This window comes from Rhinolophus hipposideros (genome assembly GCF_964194185.1).
Source record: "Rhinolophus hipposideros genome assembly, chromosome: 9".
NCBI classification, from domain to species: domain Eukaryota; kingdom Metazoa; phylum Chordata; class Mammalia; order Chiroptera; family Rhinolophidae; genus Rhinolophus; species Rhinolophus hipposideros.
This window is the reverse complement of record NC_138055.1, coordinates 34,662,362-34,682,252: the sequence shown is the minus strand read 5'-3', so window position 1 is coordinate 34,682,252 and position 19,891 is coordinate 34,662,362. Positions and strand designations below refer to the sequence as shown.

The window sequence follows — 19,891 nt, the reverse complement described above, 5'->3', positions numbered from 1 at the left end:
GTTGGTACAAGTCCATAATGAGTAATCCCTGATATCAAAAAAGGTTAGTAACATCGTTGCAACAAGTTCGCAAACTTAACTGTCAGATCTTGTATACAGGTACTATACGTGTATGAGAAAAACATGTATTTTAAGCTGGTAAGAACAAGTTTAAAACTTTAAGAGTTGGGACAAAAGGCTTGAAGAAAGGTATGATCCATGTTACATAAAACAAAAGAGGCAACCTATGTCAACAGAACATTATGTTCTAGAAGTGTTTACTGAACAAATGAGACTGGTATTCAGGAGATGGTTCACATATTAGAACAGGTATTTAACAGCAACAAATTTAATTTGCTTTGATTTGAAAAAATGTCACTTTTTATAGTTTTACCCCAGTCTGTATGAAATTATGATTTACAAAATATAAAATGTAGTCTCAGAAGTTGTCTGATTAGAAGTTACTCAGCTGGGAATGACTGGAATGACAATTCTATGGTAAATATTTCAAAAATGAATTATATGACCACAACTCCAAGGATCTTTTATAGACTAATGGAATCTGTTAGACAGTTAGCTGCTAGGAGAGAAAGCACATAGGAGTTTTGAGAGCATTGACTTTTCTGGCAGAAAGGTGGATAATTGAGCCAGAATTGGAACTGATTATATGATGCAGTAACACTTCACAGAATTAGTTGAGTTTTTATTCTGACTTTGCCATTGTATTTTCAGTCTTAACTTAAGCAAATTATTTAATTTCTCTGAGTCACACCTTCCTTACAAGGAAAACAAAACTACTGGCCTATTATATAATCTTTAAGTTCTCCTTCAAACGTAAAATTACCATATTTTGCCATGTATAATGTACACTTTTTTGCCCAAATTTGTGAGAGAAAAATAAAGATGTACATTATACATGAATAGCACTAACTCCATATCTATATAAATATTTTTAATTTTATTTATGCTTATGAGTTAAAAGTGTAATTCTAGAAATCAATAACAATATCCATATGCAAAATACCCTAGAATACGATAATCAGTTTTGTTGAACTTACAACGAACTTCCAACTACACAGAGTTCTTGGCTTTCTATGATGCGTAAATATCATAAATTTGTTACCGATACATAAAATTTCTTGTACCATGATACATTAAAAAATAAATGCTAAAATTCTTTTATAATACAAACAACAAGTACCTACATGTAAACAAATAAAAAATTTGAATTAAATAATTAAAACAAGAGTTTTTTTCCCTGAAAGTTTGGGCCAAAAATGTGGGTGCACATTATACACGGACGCACATTATACACGGCAAAATACAGTTATTCAAGGGCCTGAATACCAGAAAAATATTACAAGAAAATTTAATTGATTTAAAGATTTAAGTTCAGTAATGACAATATGAACTACACATTCACATACAAAGATCCTTTAGACTAACTTCCCATTTCACACAAATTTATTACTAGTTATAACAGAAATATTAAATGAACATAAAACTACGGAGTAAACAGAAGCAAAATTTTCCAAATGATAGTGATTTTTATCAAAAATTTATCAAATATAATTTTCTCCTTTGAACAAATATTACAGATGAAAATGAGATTACTTTTATATGAAATTTTAAAAACATTTCTGCGTAAGGTAATATATATCTACTAGTTTGGAAAACAAACTAAAATATTAATGATCATACCATAGTATAAAATATTAGCAAAAAACCTGTATCAAAACTTAAGTGCTAATTACTAAATCTTCAAAGTGAATTATAGATATATCTGCCCTATAGGTGTATTACTAAAATAAGATTACATAAGGGGCAAAATTAATATTAAATGATAGCTAGCATGTTTATATAAGTAAAAATAAATTTCAGAGCGTTCCAATGTTCTGCAACATTTTCCTACAAAATGCAAATTAGAATAGCAGCAAATAATAACAGTTGAGATTGCTTTACCAATACTATTTAAATACTACCACTAAATTACCCTACAAAAGGCAAAGACCATGCCTTATTCTTTTACCTGTTCTAACAACTCAGCACTTAGAAAAGGTACTTAACAGTTATTTAATGAATTAGTCATTCTCTTGGCAACAGACTCAGAGTATTTCTAGAAATGTACTATAAAACCAAGGGATTTTTGTCAGGTGGATTAAAATCTTCCTTGAATTTTTAAAAATCTCGAACAATAAGAACTGTAACAAAATCAATGCCTTACTATACAAAAACAAAGTGACTAGCCACTTGAAATAGTGCCTGTTCTTTTGTAAAAAAGACATATCTTGCATAAGTCTCTTCTCAAAGTACAGAATTCAGGTCAACTTCTACAGTTCTCAGAACTACCTGGTCTATCTTTTCTGTAGGAAAATAAAAAAAGAAAGAAAATCTCTTTCTAATACAAATATCCTCATGGAAATGACAAGTATAGTTCAATTACAATCATAGCACCTACGTCCTTAAAACCTAGAGGCTTTGCTAAGAAAATTAAATTAAGTTCTAATTACAAGTTCCATACTCATCGAAAATTTTTGATAAATTGGGATTGAACAAAATAAGCCATTTGTAAAGAATGGCTTTTTTAAGAAAAGTTTTTACTAATGAATTCAACAAAGTTGCAGAACATAAAAGCAACACGTAAAAATCAGTTGCTGCTCTATGTTAACAGTGAACAATCCTAAAAGAAAATTAAGAGAACAATTCCATTTACAATAGCATCAAAAAGAATAAAATACGAATGAACTTAACTAAGGAAGTGAAAGACTTGTACACTGAAAACTAAATGTCTCTGAAAAAATTTAAATCACACAAATAAATGGAAAGACATCACATTTTCATGGACTGAAGACTTAAAATGTAAGTACTACACTAAGTTATCTATGGATTCAATGCACTTTCCATAAAAATCCCAACAGCACTTTTTGCATAGATAGGAAAATCCATCCTAAAATTCCAATAGAATCTTGAATCCTGAATAGCTAAAACAACCTTGAAAAATTATAATAGTTATAGGACTCTCACTTCCTTATTTCAAAAGTTATTACAAAGCTACAGTTATCAAAACAGTGTGGCACAGCAGCTCCTCAAATAGTGTCGTTTCATTCAACACTGATGAGAAAAACAAAAATCAACTTCTAGCCAGCACTGTCTGTGCAGTTTGCATGTTCTCCCCAGGTCTGTGTAGGTTTCCTCCAAGTACTCTGATTTTCCTCTTGTGCACATTAGGTGAACTGGCATGTCTAAACTGCCCCAGTCTGAGTGAGTGTGGATATGTGAGAGTGTGTACCCTGTAATGGAAGGGTGTTCTGTCTAGGGTGGGTTCAAGCCTTGTGCCCAGTTGACAAGATACGCTCCAGCTGCTCGTGACCCTAAACTGGAATAAACAAGTTAGAAAACAATTCTCTTGTTTTTATTAATCTTTCTTAAATGTATGTGTAGTTGACATGTATTTCACTGCTTAATATTAGAAGTGTTTTGGGTCTTCATTTAGAAGTATGGTGATGTTTTTGTAACCAGAAATATGTCCTGAGAACTTAACTCTTGTTTACTGTTGACCCTTGAACAACTCAGAGACTATGGGTACCGACCCCTCCCTGTGCAGTTGAAAATCCGTGTATAACTTTTGACTCCCAGAATCTTAACTACTAATAGCCTACTGTTGACTGGAAGATAACACAGTTGATCAACATACATTTTGTATATTACATGTATTATATGCTGTATTCTTACAATAAAGGTAAAGAAAATATTAAGAAAATCATAAGGAAAATACATTTACAGTACTGTACCGGATTTATTGATACCATAAGTTTATGTTGTCTGCTTATGAGATCGTCTGTCAGTACCTAAACATCAATATTCTTATATGATACAAAACACTGTAGATGTTATACATATTACTAACACTAAACACCAAAAATGAAAATATAATGTGAAAAAGAAATCCATATTTATTTACAAATATAGTGATTCATGGATGGATAACAAAGAAGCAGCAATATGACTCTTTATGGTAGCTTAATCAATACAACTGCTTCATGGTATTAAGAAAATCTCTAAAAAAAATTTCCAATATATTTATTGAAAAAAATCCATGTATAAGTGGATTCTCAAAGTTCAAACCTGTGTTGGTCAAGGGTCAACTGTGCATCAATTAGCCTATGGTAAAACTGGTGTTGTTATACATTATTTGGCTTAAAGATGCAGTTTCCAAGCACCTATTGACAATATTAAGTGAGGACTTACTATACTGGCATAAAGACAGAAGTATAGACTAATGATTAGAATACAGAGACCAGAAATAAATCCTCGAATTTATGCTCAAATGATTTTCAATAAGGATCTCAAGTTCAGTCCATGGGCAGAGGACAGTCTTTTCAACAGCTGGTGCAGGGAAAACTGGGTAAGTACATGTAAAAGATAAAAGTTGAACCCTCTCTTTACACCATATACAAAAATTAACTCAAAACGGATCAAAATCCAAATGTAAAACTCTTTTTTTTTTTAAATTTATTTATTGGGTTGACAATTGTTAATGAAATTACATAATTTAAGGTGTACAATTCCGTATTACATCATCAATAAATCCCATTGTGTGTTCACCACCCAGAGTCAGTTCTCCTTCCATCACCATATATTTGATCCCCCTTACCCTCATCTCCCTCCCCCCACCCTCCTTACCCTCTGGTAACCACTAAACTATGTCTGTGTCTATGAGTTCTTGTTTCTCATTTGTTTGTCTTGTTTTTGGTTTATATACCACATATCAGTGAAATCATAGGGTTCTCTGCTTTTTCTGTCTGACTTATTTCGCTTAGCATTATATTCTCAAGATCCATCCATGTTGTCACAAATGTTCCTATATCATCTTTCCTTAACGCTGAATAGTATTCCATTGTGTATATATACCACAACTTCTTTATCCATTCATCTATCGAAGAACATTTTGGTTGTTTCCATGTCTTGGCAACCGTAAACAAAGCTGCAATGAACATTGGAGCACACATGTCTTTATGGATAAATGATTTCAGATTCTTTGGGTAGATACCCAGGAGAGGGATTGCTGGGTCATATGGTAATTCTATTTGTAATTTTTTGAGGAACCTCCACACTGCCTTCCATAGCGGCTGCACCAGTCTGCATTCCCACCAACAGTGTATGAGGGTTCCTTTTTCTCCACAGCCTCTCCAACACTTGTTGCTATTTGTCTTGTTGATGATAGCCATTCTGACTGGGGTGAGGTGATATCTCATTGTGGTTTTTATTTGCATTTCTCTGATGATTAGTGATGTTGAGCATTTTTTCATATGTCTATTTGCCATTTGTAAGTCCTCTTTAGAGAAATGTCTCTTTAGGTCCTCTGCCCGTTTTTCAATTGGGTTGTTTGTTTTTTCATTGTTGAGTTTCATGAGTTCCTTGTATATTTTGGATATTAGACCCTTATCGGAGGAACTATTTGCAAAAATCTTCTCCCATTCAGTCGGTTGCCTCTTTATTTTGTCGATGGTTTCTTTTGCTGTGCAGAAACTTTTAAGTTTCATATAGTCCCATTTGTTTATTTTATCTTTTACTTCCATTGCCTTTGGAGTCAAATTCATAAAATGCTCTTTGAACCCAAGGTCCATAAGTTTAGTACCTATGTTTTCTTCAATGCAGTTTATTGTGTCAGGTCTTATGCTTAAGTCTTTGATCCATTTTGAATTAATTTTGGTACATGGTGACAGATAACAGTCTAGTTTCATTCTTTTGCCCATGGCTATCCAATTCTCCCAGCACCATTTATTGAAGAGGCTGTCTTTTCTCCATTGTATGTTTTTAGCTTCTTTGTCAAAAATTATCTGTCCATATTTATGTGGTTTTATTTCTGGGTTCTCAATTCTATTCCATTGGTCTATGTGTCTGTTTTTCCGCCAATACCATGCTGTTTTGATTATTGTAGCCCTGTAGTACAAGCTAAAGTCAGGCAGTGTGATACCTCCAGCACTGTTCTTTTTTCTTAAGTTTGCTTTGGCTATTCGGGGTCTTTTGTGGTTCCAAACAAATCTGATGACTTTTTGTTCTATTTCTTTAAAAAATGCCACTGGGATTTTGATGGGGATTGCATTAAATCTGTATATTGCTTTGGGTAATATGGCCATTTTAACTATGTTGATTATTCCAAGCCATGAGCAAGGAATGTCCTTCCATTTCTTTGTGTCATCTTCAATTTCTTTCAAAAATGTCTTATAGTTTTCAGCATATAAATCCTTCACATCCTTGGTTAAATTTATTCCTAGGTATTTTATTCTTTTTGCTGCAATTGCAAAGGGAATTGTTTTTTGTGTTTCTTTTTCTGAGATTTCATTGTTAGTATATAGGAATGCAATGGACTTTTGTACGTTGATTTTGTAGCCAGCAACTTTACTGTATTCATTGATTGTTTCTAACAGCTTTTTGGTGGAGTCTTTAGGGTTTTCTATATATAGCATCATATCATCTGCACAGAGTGATATTTTAACTTCTTCAATTTGGACGCCTTTTATTTCTTTCTCTTGCCTGATGGCTCTGGCAAGGACTTCCAACACTATGTTGAAAAGCAGAGGTGATAGGGGACAGCCCTGTCGTGTTCCTGAACGTAGAGCAAAGGGCTTCAGTTTTTCACCATTAATTATGAGATTAGCTGAGGGCTTGTCATAGATGGCCTTTATTATGTTGAGGTATTTTCCTTCTATACCTATTTTATTAAGTGTTTTAATCATAAATGGATGTTGTATCTTGTCAAATGCTTTTTCTGCATCAATTGATAGAATCATATGATTTTTGTCCTTTATTTTGTTTATGTGATGTATCACATTGATGGATTTGCGGATGTTGAACCATCCTTGTGCCCCAGGGATGAACCCCACTTGGTCATGATGAATAATCTTTTTAATGCATTGTTGTATTCGATTTGCTAAAATTTTGTTTAGGATTTTTGCATCAGTATTCATCAGAGATATAGGTCTGTAGTTTTCTTTTTTTGTGTTGTCCTTACCATGTTTTGTTATCAGGGTAATGTTGGCCTCATAAAATGAGTTAGGGAGTACTGACTCTTCTTCAATTTTTTGGAAGAGTTTGAGCAGGATTGGTATTAGATCCTGTTTGAAGGTTTGGTAGAATTCACTAGTGAAGCCATCTGGTCCCGGACTTTTGCTTTTGGGAAGGTTTTGGATGACTGATTCAATGTATGTAAAACTCTTACAAGAAAAAAATAGGAGGAAAACTTCATGGTATTGGATTTGGCAATGATTTCTTAGATATGTCACCAAAAGCAAACAACAAAATTAAAAATAGATACACTAGACTACATCAAAATTTAAAACTGTGCATTAAAGGACAAAATTGACAGAGTAAAAGGCAATCCATAGAATGAGAGAAAAGATTTGCAAATATAAGACAAGGGATAAATATCCAGAATACTTGTATATAAAGTACTCCTATAACTCAATGAAAAAAAACAATATAACTAGAAAATAGGTAAAGGACTTGAATTGACTTTCCCAAGAAGATACTACAAATGGCCAACAAGCATAAGGAAAAATTAGCAAATATGAGTAATCATTAGGGAATCAAAATCAAAACCACAATGAGATGCCAGCTCACAGCCATTAGAATGGCTACTATCAGAGAAAAAAATAATAATCGCCAAACAGTACGCGTTGGCAAGGATACAGAGAAACGAATTGTGTGCTGTTTGTAGGAATGTAAAATGGTGTGGCCACTATTGGTAGGAATGTAAAATGGTGTGGCCACTATTGAAAACAGTATGGCAGTTCCTCAAAAAATCAAAAGTAGAATTAATATATGATACAGCAATTCCACTTCCGGTTATATTCACAACAGAAATGAAAGCAGGGTCTCAAAAATGTCTGCACCCCTGTGTTCACATTTTCATAACAGTATTATTCACAACAGCCAAAAAATGGAAGCAACCCAAATGTCCATCCATGGATGAATGGATAAACAAAATATGGTATATACATAAAATGGAATATTAGTCAGCTTTAAAAGGGAAGAAATTCTGACACATGCTACAAGAGATGAGCCTTAAGACAGCATGCTAAGTGAAGTAAGTCAATCACAAAAAGACAAAAGTATGAATCCATTTACATGAGGTACCTAGAACAGTCAAATTCACACAGACAGAAAGCAGAATGATGGCTGCCAAAGCTGGGAGTAGGGGAGAATGGGAACGTGTTTACTTGTTCAATGCATATAGTTTTCATTTTGCAAGATGAAAAGAATTGTGGAGACTGGTTGCACAATAATGTGAATGTACTTAACACTATATACTATATGTATTATATACTGTAACACTGTATGAACTGTATACTTAAAAAATGATTTAATAAACTGCTACATATATTTTACAAATTGAAAAGAAAAAATTGTAATCAAATAAAACTATAAAAAATATAGTCCGTTAAAGACTTGATTAGAGCACTTCAATTGTTTTCTATTAGCGAATTTATATACAACAGGAAAACTACAAAAAATCTTTTCATCAAGGTAACTTTGTATTATTCAAAAAACAATTGTTTTGTATATACAAGTAATAAAAACTTTAAGAGTTGACTTTCACTATTACAGATCGGTCCTTCTACCTAGTCTCCACAAGGAAGGTTTTGAGCTTTCTTATTGAGTAACTAACATCAGGTAAATGCTACTTTAAAATCCCATATTCAATAAAGCCAACTGTTTAAAAATCTCAAGGCTCCAGAGAATTTCCTCAAATACCCAGTAATACTCACTAATTGCCCCTCTCCATTGGAACGTCTTAAAAAATTATGAGCATTATAATAACAGCAATTTTTTGAAATTGAAAAATAATCCCCAATCTTACTATCCCAATATAGTTTATTTCATTTTCACATATTCCCTTTGAGTTTTCACATAAGCAAATTATTGCCTGATCATAGCTATAGTTCAATTATCAAGCTGAGTTTTTTCCTCTTAGCCCTGAATAATCAATTTTGCCTGTTTTAGACAATATTCAAAATTATCATACCAATAGTAGCATAATACATATTAATGCTGGTGTACCTTAGTTATATCTGAATATAAGAGTTGTCATGACAAAAAAAATAGTATGTATATAACTTTTCTAAGTTACTATGTAACACCTTATTGATTTCCAAAAGAGAATATTATCAATTTTACTTGCAACCCACAATGTACCATTTTCACTACAATACCCTCAGCACTGGAAGTCAGCATTTTTTAGTTATACTTCGTGAAAATGTGCAGTAATTTAAACTGCGTATTTCCTATTACATCTGTTGCTGGGTGATATTTAATTAAACTTTAGGCAGGATCCCTACCAAAAGTCAAGTTTTAAAGAAATACCTGATGAGAAAATTCCTAAACACCTTTGAATTTTAAAACATTTTCTGAAGGTCTCTGCAATACTTGATTGCTACAGAAGAGTTCAAATAAAACAGATAATGATAAGTTTCCGTGAGCTGAATTACTAGTTAAGCATTAAATTGGTGCAATTTGTCTTTACCTATAATCTGATTCCCTCAGACTTCTCCATACTCTGCTTCATTCTTTAAAGTACCCAGTTCAAGTGTGATCTCAGTGAAACACTGCCTAATTTCCCAAGCATACCACAGGAAACTATCTACACTTTTTTTTAAAAGCTTTTCTCTTCTTCCATGTGTATCATTTCACTTATGTTTCTACCAAGATGATTGTCTGCCACAGACTGTAGGATAGCAGCTTGAATTATTTTTCCTTTTCTGGACTAGATCAAACATAAACATATATCCCAATGCCTTTTATAGTTAAAGTAGATATTCTTTATTATAATCTTAATACAGACAAGTAGATATGTCTGAATGAGCCAAAGCTACAGAGTACTTTTGACTTTGATCTAAGGCTCAATCAGTATTTACTGAAGCTGTGATTAATCAGTCCAAATTGTGGGCTGCATATTAGGCTAACCTAGTAACAATGGCTCAAAATGTGACATCTAACGAAACCCACATTGGCATAAGTTCTTACTAATTAATAAATCAATGATCCCGGTTTACCATGAATATACAGAACTCATTTTTTAAAAAGAAAAGCTAAAAAAGCACACCATTCCAAATTTACATCCCTAACCTCAACTTGGAGCTCCAGAATCATTTATCCAACTGCTTACTTGATGTATTTAAAAAATATTTCACTGTACATATTTGAAAACAATAAAACCACATTCCTTTTTTAAAGCATTCATAATTCAGCTCTTTTATTAATTTTAACATGCCTTTCCCTCAATTAGCTTATTTTACATATATTAACAACTTTAATCCTTACAACAATCCTAAAGGTAGGTACTATTATTTCCATCTTTTAGATGAGGAAATTGAGGCACAAAAGTATTGTGCCCAAATTTACACAGCTCACAAAGCTAAAGCAACCTGGCTTCAAAGTGTACAGGGACAGAGTTATACTGCCTAACATAGGATTTCACATAGCTTCTGATTTCATACTTTCCACTATCACTGAAAGAGACAAAAAAAAAAAAAAAAACTGACGGGGTGTCCAATTTCCATCATGTGACCACAGAATAAAGGGAGGTAAGATTTTCCTGAATATGAACTTCTTCTACCAGAAGACAGTACCGAAAGCCAGCAGTTCAAATGAAAGTTTCAATTTGGTGTATTAAAGACAGTTTAGGAATATCAATGTAAATCTATGAAAGTGTGGGTTTTACAAAGGCGTTTAAGACCGCTACACCAGTAAAAGTGGTATTAGCCTTAAGCAACTTCTTTCTTAAACCTTTTGGACAGTGACTCTTAAAACTAATATCTTACTCCCTTACTCCCTGCTTTAGTTAGGAAGCTCATATGGCTCTTCTCTAACCTTATACAGTATTTTTTGTATATTAATCTAACTCCAACTTTTCGTTTGGCCTAATTTATATAACTATTCATTTTTAATCCTGTTATATAAATATTTCTAAACCACTGCGAACAAGATTGAGGAATATGAATATATATGAATATATATATGTATAATATGCACATATATATGTATATATATGCCTCAAACCACAAATAAATTTAACACAAAAGAACAAACATAAACCTATTAATCAGGATCCTTCAACACATTCTAGACAGTATACTCATGTAAGGGAAGAGACTATATCTGATGGTTAAAATTAGGGTTTTAATAGATTTCTATGCCAAAATATTATTTGAAACAGTTTTAAAATAAGTAGATGATACTGGTCCATTCCATTTTTTATCAGTGTTTACTTAGCAATTCTTAAAATCTGAATCCCTGGAGACCAGAGACCCTTACAGGTATGTGAGGTTAAAACTCTTTTCATAAGCTATTATTTACCCTTTCCACTCTCATTCTCTCCTGAGTGTACAGTGTAGCTTGATAAGCTACATGAAGTGGAGTGATGATGTCTGTTGGCTTACAAGCTAACAGAATGTGCACTTGATATTTTTCTATTCAAAAATACTTGTTTTAATTTCTAACATAGTAAATATTAATAAACATAACTCACATAAACAAAAGTTCTTTGGGTCCTCAATAACCTTTAAGAATTGTAAAGAGGTCTTGAGACCAAAATGTTTGAGAACTATTGGTTTAAATTACGAATGAGCTTGCTGTTTTCAAATAAAGCTCATTTGCGAGTTTTTAAGAGTAGAAAGAGAATTATAAAAGATAGCAATTTTAGAAAAATGATCAAACAAATGCAAGACCTTCTTATAAAAAGTAATACATTAAATAAAAAGTTTAAAGAATACGAAGATGTATTAACCCAATTAAAAGAATTATAATAAGCAAGAACTCTGAAAATATGAACAACTGAGTAAATAAACTTAGTAATAAGAAAGGTGTGATACTGAGTCAAGTACTACTTTAAAAAGAATTAGGGGCAAGCCTTGTTCTGCAGTAGACTCATCCAAAACCTCTTGTAGTCCCTTCTTTAACAGAGTCAACAATTAGAATGGTAGATAAAAATGTTTGCCTTTAGCAAAAACAAAACACTAGCTCTTTAGTTAAGTTTCTAAGTTAACCAAATAGTTGCTCAAAGAAAAAAAACAGGCAATTTTAAAATACATTTCCTAGTGCACTTCATACTCTTATTTTTCAAAAAGAAAAATCATTTAGAAAAAGAAATGTACCTGAAAATGGCAGGGTTGCAGACATGCTTTGGATCCAACGCTTCTCCCTGTATAAATTCATAGCACAGTCCATTATTGAAGGTACAGTAGAGTTGTGGCGCACAGCCATGAGCCTGTAACACTCGGAAACTCTTCACTTCCTCATCTCGATCGACTAACAACTCAGTCTTATTGCCATAAATTCGCACCAGGACTACATCTTCCATTGTATTACCCACATAACAGCCAATAAGTTTATTTGTGATTCCATCTGTGAAAAGCTGCCCAAAAAAAAAGAAAAAATGGGGAGGAAAGCAATTATATACTTTTAAGAAATTGAATATGAGATAATTTGTAATTAATAATTAAAATATCTACTTTTTAACATAAACTTGAAGTTTAACATATCTATAATTTTAATTCCAGATTTAAACAAAAAAAGGAATTCTACTGTTTACTATCTTGTCCTTAATTCCTATAACATTATCTTTTTTGATTCAAGTGTTAATTATTCTATCTCTAGTATTTCCATATAGTTTGATACCTACTGTATCTCAGTCTGCCTTGTACTGCAATCATTGCAAGTGTGTGTGTGTGAAAAGGCTGAAGACAGGGACATTGCCCTCATCCTAGCTTCGTATATGACATAAAAAAAGGTTTGTAATAATGTTCACAAGTTTAAATACACAAATATCATCTACCATAATTTACATTGTAAATCTCCAACTTACAAAATCTGAATTTTATACGTTACTTAACATAACATGCATTAAATAAGTGTTCAGGCAATAGTAATTTAAACTTGACTACTAAGCTAAAAAAAGAAGTGCAAGGTTAATTAGAGGTAGACAGGTAAGTAGAGATTTCTACATTTTCTAGAAGAGACTTTTGGGACTTTTTAAGAGCACTAAGTCAAGTACTTCAAGACCTTTTTTTTCAGATCTGAGCACAAATGGCACATTAAGAAGTAAACAGATACGAGTTCTCTAAATCTATTCAAAAATTCTAGTTTTCATTTTTCTCTATACTAATTTGACAGGAAAACTAAGTCTTCTATTTACCCAGTTATAATTCAGAGCTTTTGGAGGCTCTAAAGTGGAATAAAGAGACAAGAGGTAAAAGTGAAAATAAGAGTTAACGACATTTTCTTCTAAGACAACTGGAAAAAGGAATAAAAGGACAGAGAATAATTTAAATGTATATTAACTAATACCTGAGAAAGAGGGCAAATGTTTCCATTTCAATAAGATTGTTGTAATGATACCTGAAAAGGTTTTAGATCTTCACATGAAATTTTGAAAGGAATTATTTACTAAAGTTAATATACATTTGACAAATTTTTATAGAACGGATTTTCATTATATACAAGGATGGACTATTACCCTTATTCACATATGAAGTAATATAAAGAGACTTATTTTTTAATATCTGTATTTTTTAGGTAGGTAGAGACATAAAAATATCAATGACAAGAAGCATATGCACTGAAACTAAATGCCAATCATATTATTAAAGCGTGTGTTGAAAATCATGTAAAAAAAATCATAATGTTGTTTATTTCAATGCCATTATCATTTCACATGCTATTCTGTAACTTCTTCAGATATCATGTGGAGAGAAAATATTTCAATTACCGTAATAAAGATTAAGAAACAGTCCGAAACGCTTATACATGACACTTTATACTCCTCAAATACTAGGACTCAAATCTGTTTTCTGTATCTTCATAGCAAATAATAGATACTTAACACTTAAACACTAGAACCCATACAGTTACCAAATTGTTCTTGACCCAATTTTTAACAAACGCATTCTCTCTTGCCTATAAAATGTGCATGCTGTATTGTGCATTTATGTGTACATACAAAAACATACATGTAAGACATATGCACTTAAAGGGCTAGGGATAGGTAATAAGATTACTAAATACAGATTACTGAACACTATTATAGATATTTGTAAATATGACAGAATCTCAACTCCAACTATACTAACCCTAACACCCTATATTGCACAATAGGCACACACGTGCAATGAAGTGATTGTCATAATAAATTCCTAGGGCAAAAATATAAACATGAATAATACAACTTCATATTTATAAAAACAATTCATGTATAAATAAGCATAAAATGTCTGCAATTCAATAAAAATCTGAGGTAGTTTAAATCTTGTTCCTTGTTTCCAAGTAGTTTTTCTATTGGCTTATGTATGTTTCTCACTCTTTTTCTGCAAGGAAACTAGTTCACAAGTGAAAAAATAAAATTAGAGATGAAAAGGAGCCCAACAGCTAGGAACCAACTTGGCACACACAGCAAGGCCTTGAGGTTCTGTTGAACATAAACAATTTCACAGAACACTAACGTCAGATGAGGCCTCGCTGGGGCCATAAAGGATCAAGACAAAAACAAAATCACTGTAATCATGTCTGAACGTAGACAAAATCATGAAATTTTCCTAAACCACAAAAATGACCAAACATCCCTCTATTCTGGCTAATTTGAGTGACTGCTGTTCCTTTTCCAGTCACAGCTTTGGCAGGCTTCATTGCTCCAGACCTCTAGGTAAGATTAAGATGCCTATACAGGGTGCTGGCCAAGCCAGAGGCTCAGGCGATTGGAGCTCCGTGCTCCTGACTCCGAGGCTGCCAGTTCGATTCCCACAAGGGCCAGTGGGCTCTCAACAAGGTTACCGGTTCACCTCCTTGAATCCCGCAAGGGATGGTGGGCTGTGCCCCTGCAACTAAGATTGAATACGGCACCTTTAGCTGAGCTGCCTCCCGGATGGCTCATTTGGTTGGAGCGTGTCCTCTCAACCACAAGGTTGCCGGTTCAACTCTTGCAAGGGATGGTGGGCTATGCCCCCTGCAACTAACAATGGCAACTGCACCTGGAGCTGAGCTGCGCCCTCCACAACTAAGACTGAAAGGACAACAACTTGACTTGGAAAAGATAAAATAAATAAAATGAATTGATTAAAAAAAAAAAAAGATACCCACACAGTCATAGACTTGCCCCACTTCCTTCCTAACAGCACCCAATCCAGAGGAGTTTGTTTCCTTGAACCCTTTCCCAAATCACCAAACTCAAATCCTATATAACTTCTTTCTAAGAGCAAGTTACTGAGATCACCACCATTCCCCAGGGTATAAATTCTCCCTATTACAGTGAGTAACAGTCCAAAGCTGTTTGGCTATAGGTGTGTTCTTCATGGTCTCTCATGGAAAACACTGACTTTAAAGATGTATGGATAATGCTCTTTGCTCTTGGATAGTTCCCACCTCATATATAAACTTGCAAGTGATTCAATATGCTGGACCTTTCCAAATATACAATTAAAATACACCACACCATATACTAAGTATACTACACTACATGTATACTAGAAATGTAAAATTACCCATCAATGGAGGGGTACCAAACTAGTAAATTTCAGGAAGCTCCTTTTCACAGGGTTTATCCTGCATTGTTGGTCAAGTACTTAGGATAGTACTATTTCAGAGGATGAGCTACAACGCAAGACTGTTTGAGCTTGAATTCTAGCTGAGTTTTCTACAAGTTGAGTAATCTTAGGCAAGTCACTTAACCTCTTTATGCTTCATTTTCCTCATGTGTATCAGCATATTAGAATTTACTTTATAGTATTGTTATGTGGATCAATGAGTTAATATACATAAAAGCACTTAGAAGAGTGCCTGGCACACACTAAGCTCTTAACAAGTATGTGGATAACTACATACAGAGGGTGCCAAAAAAATGTATACACATTTATGTGTACATACAGAAACATACAGGTAAGACATATGCACTTAAAGGGCTAGAGATAGGTAATAAGATTACTGAATACAGATTACTAAACACTACTATAGATATTTGTAAGTATGACAGAATCTCAACTCCAACGATACTAACCCTAACATTCTCTATTGTACAACAGGCACACAGGTGCAATGAAGTGATAGTCATAATAAATTCCCAGGGTAAAAATATAAATATATCAATAATATAACTTATTCATGCTGATGGTAAAATTACACTGATGGTAACCACTTGAACCCGCCCTCTTCATCCTACACATAGTTTTCTTCGTAGGTAATTCTTCTGTTTCTCCATCCCTATTTCCAACACCCAAATTTGTCAATCTCTTATCTGCAGGATTTCAGTAGCCTCACTGGTCTCTCTTAGGCCAGTTTAAGCACCTTCCTGCCCTCTAAAAATATTCTTTCTTGACTGCCACCTGAATAAGACATCTAAACAACATTTAAGAATATGATGACTGGCAATCTTCAAATGGTCCCACACTGCTCAGAAAATAAAGTTCAAGATCAGTAGGGTATGCAAGTTCCTTGGTATCTCTTCAAGTTATCTAGTAATCTACTTAATACTTAACAAAGTCACCCTTCTATTCCTTCACCTCACTAACTTCCAACTTCCTTTAAAATTCCAACACAAAAGTTATCTCTTCTAGAAGACAGTCCCTAAACTCAAGTAAGGCATAAATACTTCTCAGTGTTTGCTAGTACCCTACACACAGCATTTACTAAAATGCACTGTAATTGCTTAATTATATTTGTCACTCCATATTATACTGTGAATTCTTCTGAGGCTTGGAACATATCGAAAGAAGGAAAAAAAAGTAAAGGCGATAAAATAGGAATGCAAAACAGATGGGTCAAACAGAAGGTAATAGTTAAGATGGTAGGAAAGAAAATCTGAACTACTCAAGTAGTTACATTGATGTAAAAGAACTAAATAATCCGATTAAAAGGCTAAGTATGAAAAAAAACTATATATGTATGCGGCTTTCACAAGAGACATGCAAAAGAAAGCTGATGTAGTTACATCATATCAAACAAAACAGAGCTTAAGGATATAGTCCTGAAGATAAATAGGGACATTTTATAATGATAAAAGAATTGATCCAACAAGAGATAACTCTTTTAAATGTGTATGCAACCAATAACACAACTTCAAAATATATATAGCAAAAACTGACATACTAAATACATTCCACAGTAATTGTTCAAAACTTGAGCACATCTTTAAAGAGCTGATTTTTTTAAAACAGGAAAAAAATCACTATGTGTACAAGAGATCTGAACACAATTTAAAATCCTACATAAATGACATACAACACTGTACCCAAGAACCGAATATGCATCCTTTTCAAGTCTGCATGAAACATTACCAAAATTAACTATAGGCTTGTTTATAAAGCAAGCCTCAATAAATACCAAATGATTAAAATCATTCAGATATTTTCTCAAACTACAGTGGATGTGAGCTAGACATCAGTAACACACCACACATACACATATCAAATAAAAATGGTTAAGATGATAAATTTTGTATTTGCTTTTTGCCACAATAAAGAAAAAAAAAATTCTTCCACTTATTTGAAATGAAGCAATGAACATGAAAATCCATGGGATAAGGAAAATAACTACAATGGTAATTCGAAAACATTCTGAACTGAATGATAAAAAAGACATATCAAAATCTGTGGGTGCTTATAGGAACATGTAAGTATAAATATTAAAAATTTAAAAGGCAGGTGAGACATCCCAGATGGTGGAGTAGATAAATACTGTGCCTCCCTACTTCTGTGAACACATTATAATTACAACTAAATTATACAACCATCAACCTGGAGAACCATCTGAAGTCTAGCTGAACAAAAGTTTTATAACTAAGGATATAAAGAAGTCATCTTGAGATAAGTAGGAGGGGCAGAGATGTAGAAGAGCAAGCCCCAAACCTCCATGTGATAGATGACAATCAGGAGGGATATTCTGGCAGCAAAGGTCCCCCTAGAGAAACAAGGGACTTCAGCCTTGCAGTGGATTCTCCAGCCCAGAGTACTGGTGCCAGGAAGCGGAGACCCAAAGACATCTGGCTATGAAAAAGTGGGAATTTCATACAACCAAGTGGGATGGAAGGCTGGGGGAAACCCAGATGTCACCTTAAAGGACACACGCACAGCCTCACTTGCTCACAGATACTCACCCTGGGATCTGGTGGAGGCACAGTAGCCATTTTCCCTGTGTAAGGGGTCATTCTCCCGCGCAGCCAACAGACAGGCGCCATCTTCCTGTGTTGAGCCCTCCCCTCCCACATGGCCAAATCTGAATCTGAAGTGGTCTGGTGGGTTCCACTGCTCCACCCTGCTAATTCCTCGGGGCCCCACCCTACGCAACTCCCCCAGCTCGGAAGTATTTTCTCAGGGAGCAGCCAGCCCCGTCCACATTGCACTTTCTTGGAAAACTACTGGGTCCGCGTGACTCCATGTGCTGAGACTTTTGCCGAGTAGTTCCAGGCCCAGGACTGGCAACAAGCCCCAATCTACATTAACCTGGTAAACACAACTCTTCCACTCTAGTGATTTCCTGAGACCCTGCCTCACTCAACTTGCATACTGCATGAGGCTTTATCAGGGATGTGTGACGTGGAGCATTTCTGATGTGATCAAAAAATATGGTGAATGCTGCTGCTGAGTGCCATCCAATGGAAAGGCAGGGATCTTCAATATAGCAAGTGGCACATCGAACCTTAGTAACTGTGTGTGACAAGTTTCAACTTGTTTGGTGCAGTCGGGTGTGAGCTACAGTTAAGAGAAGGTGTGTGTTAAAGTGTGCTATAAATCATGGATCACGAACAACACATTAACATGAAATTTTGTTTCAAACTGCAAAAAAGTGCTAAAGAAACACACAAAATGGTAAAATTAGTTTATGGTGACGCTGAAGTGACCATGAAGATGGTTTACAAGTGGTACAAGCGATTCTGTTATGATTGTGAATTGAATGAAGATGAGGAGAGATCAGGATGTCCTTCAACATCAAACACAGCCTGAGAAATGAGCAATTCATCCCCCATCATGACAACATTGTGTCACACATCGCTTCTGTACAGCAATTTCTGTCAAATAAAAACATTATTGTGTGTCCTCATCCACCTTATTCACCAGATCTGGCACTGTGCAACTTCTGGCTCTTCCCCAAAGTCAAAATGACCATGAAAGATAAGCGTTTTGAATGGATTCAGGACATCAAGGCAGCCACGACAGCACAACTAAAGACACTCACAAAAGAGGACTTCAAGAACTGATTCACAAAGTGGCAAGAACGATGGCATAAGTGTGTTTGAAGAGAAGGGGAGTATTCTGAGGGGAATTAATGGCAATGTGTCTCTCACTGTAATAATTTTCTTATTTATTTAAACATTTACCGCATTGTTTCATCACACCTCGTATAAGAATCAATTGAATATCTGCATACCAACAAACCATTTTTAAATGATACCTTTACATTAATATCAAAAAGCATACAATTCCTAGAGGGAGAAAAATCAAATGAAACGAAAAATCTCTACATTGAAAACTTCAAGTTTGAGAGAAATTAAAGATTTAAATAAATGGGACATACCATGTTTATAGATTGCAAGACTCAATATTGTTAATTTACTTCTTGAAGATCTATGAATTCCACAAAATATCAATCAAAATCCCATCTGTTTATTTAGTATAAATTTAAAAAAAAAAGCTGAGTCTATAATTTATATGGCAGTTTAAAAAGTCAAAAATAGTCAAGACAATCTTAAAGAAGAACAAAGCTAGAGTTCTACACCAAGGACTATAGTAACTATACCAGGTAATAAGACCTATAGCAAATTTGACAGTAATCAAAACAATGTGGTAATGGTACAACAGACAAAGCAGACCAAGGGAACAGAACAGAATTCACAATCAAATCCACATACAATGAAACCTGATTTATCACT

At 34.0% G+C, this 19,891-nt stretch overlaps 1 protein-coding gene across 2 annotated transcripts in view; it reads right to left on the bottom strand.

Annotated features, from left to right (window-relative positions):
* Nucleotides 1-19,891, bottom strand: part of ETNK1 (ethanolamine kinase 1) — a 64,213-nt gene that overhangs the window by 32,860 nt on the left and 11,462 nt on the right. The window contains exon 2 of one of the 2 annotated variants that reach the window (XM_081058406.1): nucleotides 12,135-12,394. In XM_081058406.1, coding sequence (XP_080914532.1) covers nucleotides 12,135-12,394 — 260 coding nt within the window. The remainder of the gene's footprint in view (nucleotides 1-12,134; nucleotides 12,395-19,891) is intronic. The other variant, XM_081058407.1, reaches the window with a different exon arrangement.